The following is a 1,229-nucleotide window of genomic DNA, read 5'->3' on the forward strand; positions in this document are numbered from 1 at the left end:
GTATATCATTCGCCATTCAAGGTTGTACTTCATTCAGTATTGCCATTTACATCGTAATTCGAGTATTACATTTTTCTACGTACACACGCATATATATATATATATATATATATATATATATATATATATATATATATATATATATATATATATATATACCGCGCCAGGCAGAACACAACACTGCTCTCCTGTAGTACCGGCGCCAGCGCCTGCACCAGCAGCAGCAGCAGTAAAACCACCGCCAACACCAGGATCAGCAGCAGTAAGTTGCGGCTGCGCGTTTGTATGTTGCTGCTGTTGCAGGGGCCCTGCAACGCACGGTTCGAAGCACCACCGGGGCCCCGGGTCTGTGGGTGCGGGTACCGACCCCGGGCGGGTGTTGCCCGGGACACGGATGGCAGGGAGGGACCCGAAGCAGAGTAGCACCGTCAGAGATTTGTTGCTGCTGGGGTTCAACCTGAAGACCAATTCGCTGCTGGTTAAAGGCGCAGTACCTGGGCACCCAGGAAAAACAATTGTAAAAGTCCTGTGGGACAGAGCGAGAGAGCAGGAGAAAGAGCTGCGGCAGCGACTCAAGAAGGCTGCAGCAGACGAATTCGTCGAACAGAAAAAGGGAAGGCCAACGGGATAGGTAGCAAGCAGTCGGGGCCACAGCAGCAGCAGCAGGAACAGTAGCAGCAACCGCAGGAAGCGTCAGTGCATAACAAGAAGGATCTTGCTGCAGCGACGTCCTGTAGCGAACCTAGACCAATTGCTGTCTTTAAATCAATTCCTCCTTGTAATAAAAAGTAAAATTTGGCTCTAATCTAGAAAAACTAGCTTACTGATTTTTAAACGTAGCGACGGGTGCAGTTATTGAAAATGTACTATTTCCCAACAACAATGAATGACATTCTGTATGGTTAGCCTTTTTCAAAATTACTTACTTACCCTCTGTATGTACACATAAATTTATTTAAAGAAATACGTTTGAATATTCACGACTTCTAGACCACTGGGCACATCTCTGTAAGTCCCCTTGCATTGTAACTAGACTTAGCGGAGACCTGCGCTTTCGACAAATAGTCGCTTGGATCTTTTCACAGCAGCCCTTTTGGCGTTCTTTTTCCCGAAGTTACAGAATTAGTTTGCTGGAGTTCCTGAGAGAAGATTATTTCGTACTCCTCAGTGCATTTATACTTGCTTACTGGTATTAGTTCTAGTACGGGCGTAATATATATTTAACATCT

General features: G+C 45.4%; 1 protein-coding gene across 1 annotated transcript in view; it reads left to right on the forward strand.

Annotated features, from left to right (window-relative positions):
• EMH_0067850 (50S ribosomal protein L3, putative) overlaps window positions 1-631 on the forward strand; it is a gene marked incomplete at both ends in the record, with an annotated part of 2,861 nt that extends 2,230 nt beyond the window's left edge. Inside the window, one exon of the mRNA XM_013498671.1 lies at window positions 304-631. Coding sequence (XP_013354125.1) covers window positions 304-631 — 328 coding nt within the window. The remainder of the gene's footprint in view (window positions 1-303) is intronic.
• Window positions 632-1,229: the final 598 nt, after the last annotated feature.

The sequence above is a fragment of the Eimeria mitis genome, genomic scaffold, assembly GCF_000499745.2.
Source record: "Eimeria mitis Houghton genomic scaffold, Emh_scaff3615, whole genome shotgun sequence".
In the NCBI taxonomy this organism is placed as follows: domain Eukaryota; phylum Apicomplexa; class Conoidasida; order Eucoccidiorida; family Eimeriidae; genus Eimeria; species Eimeria mitis.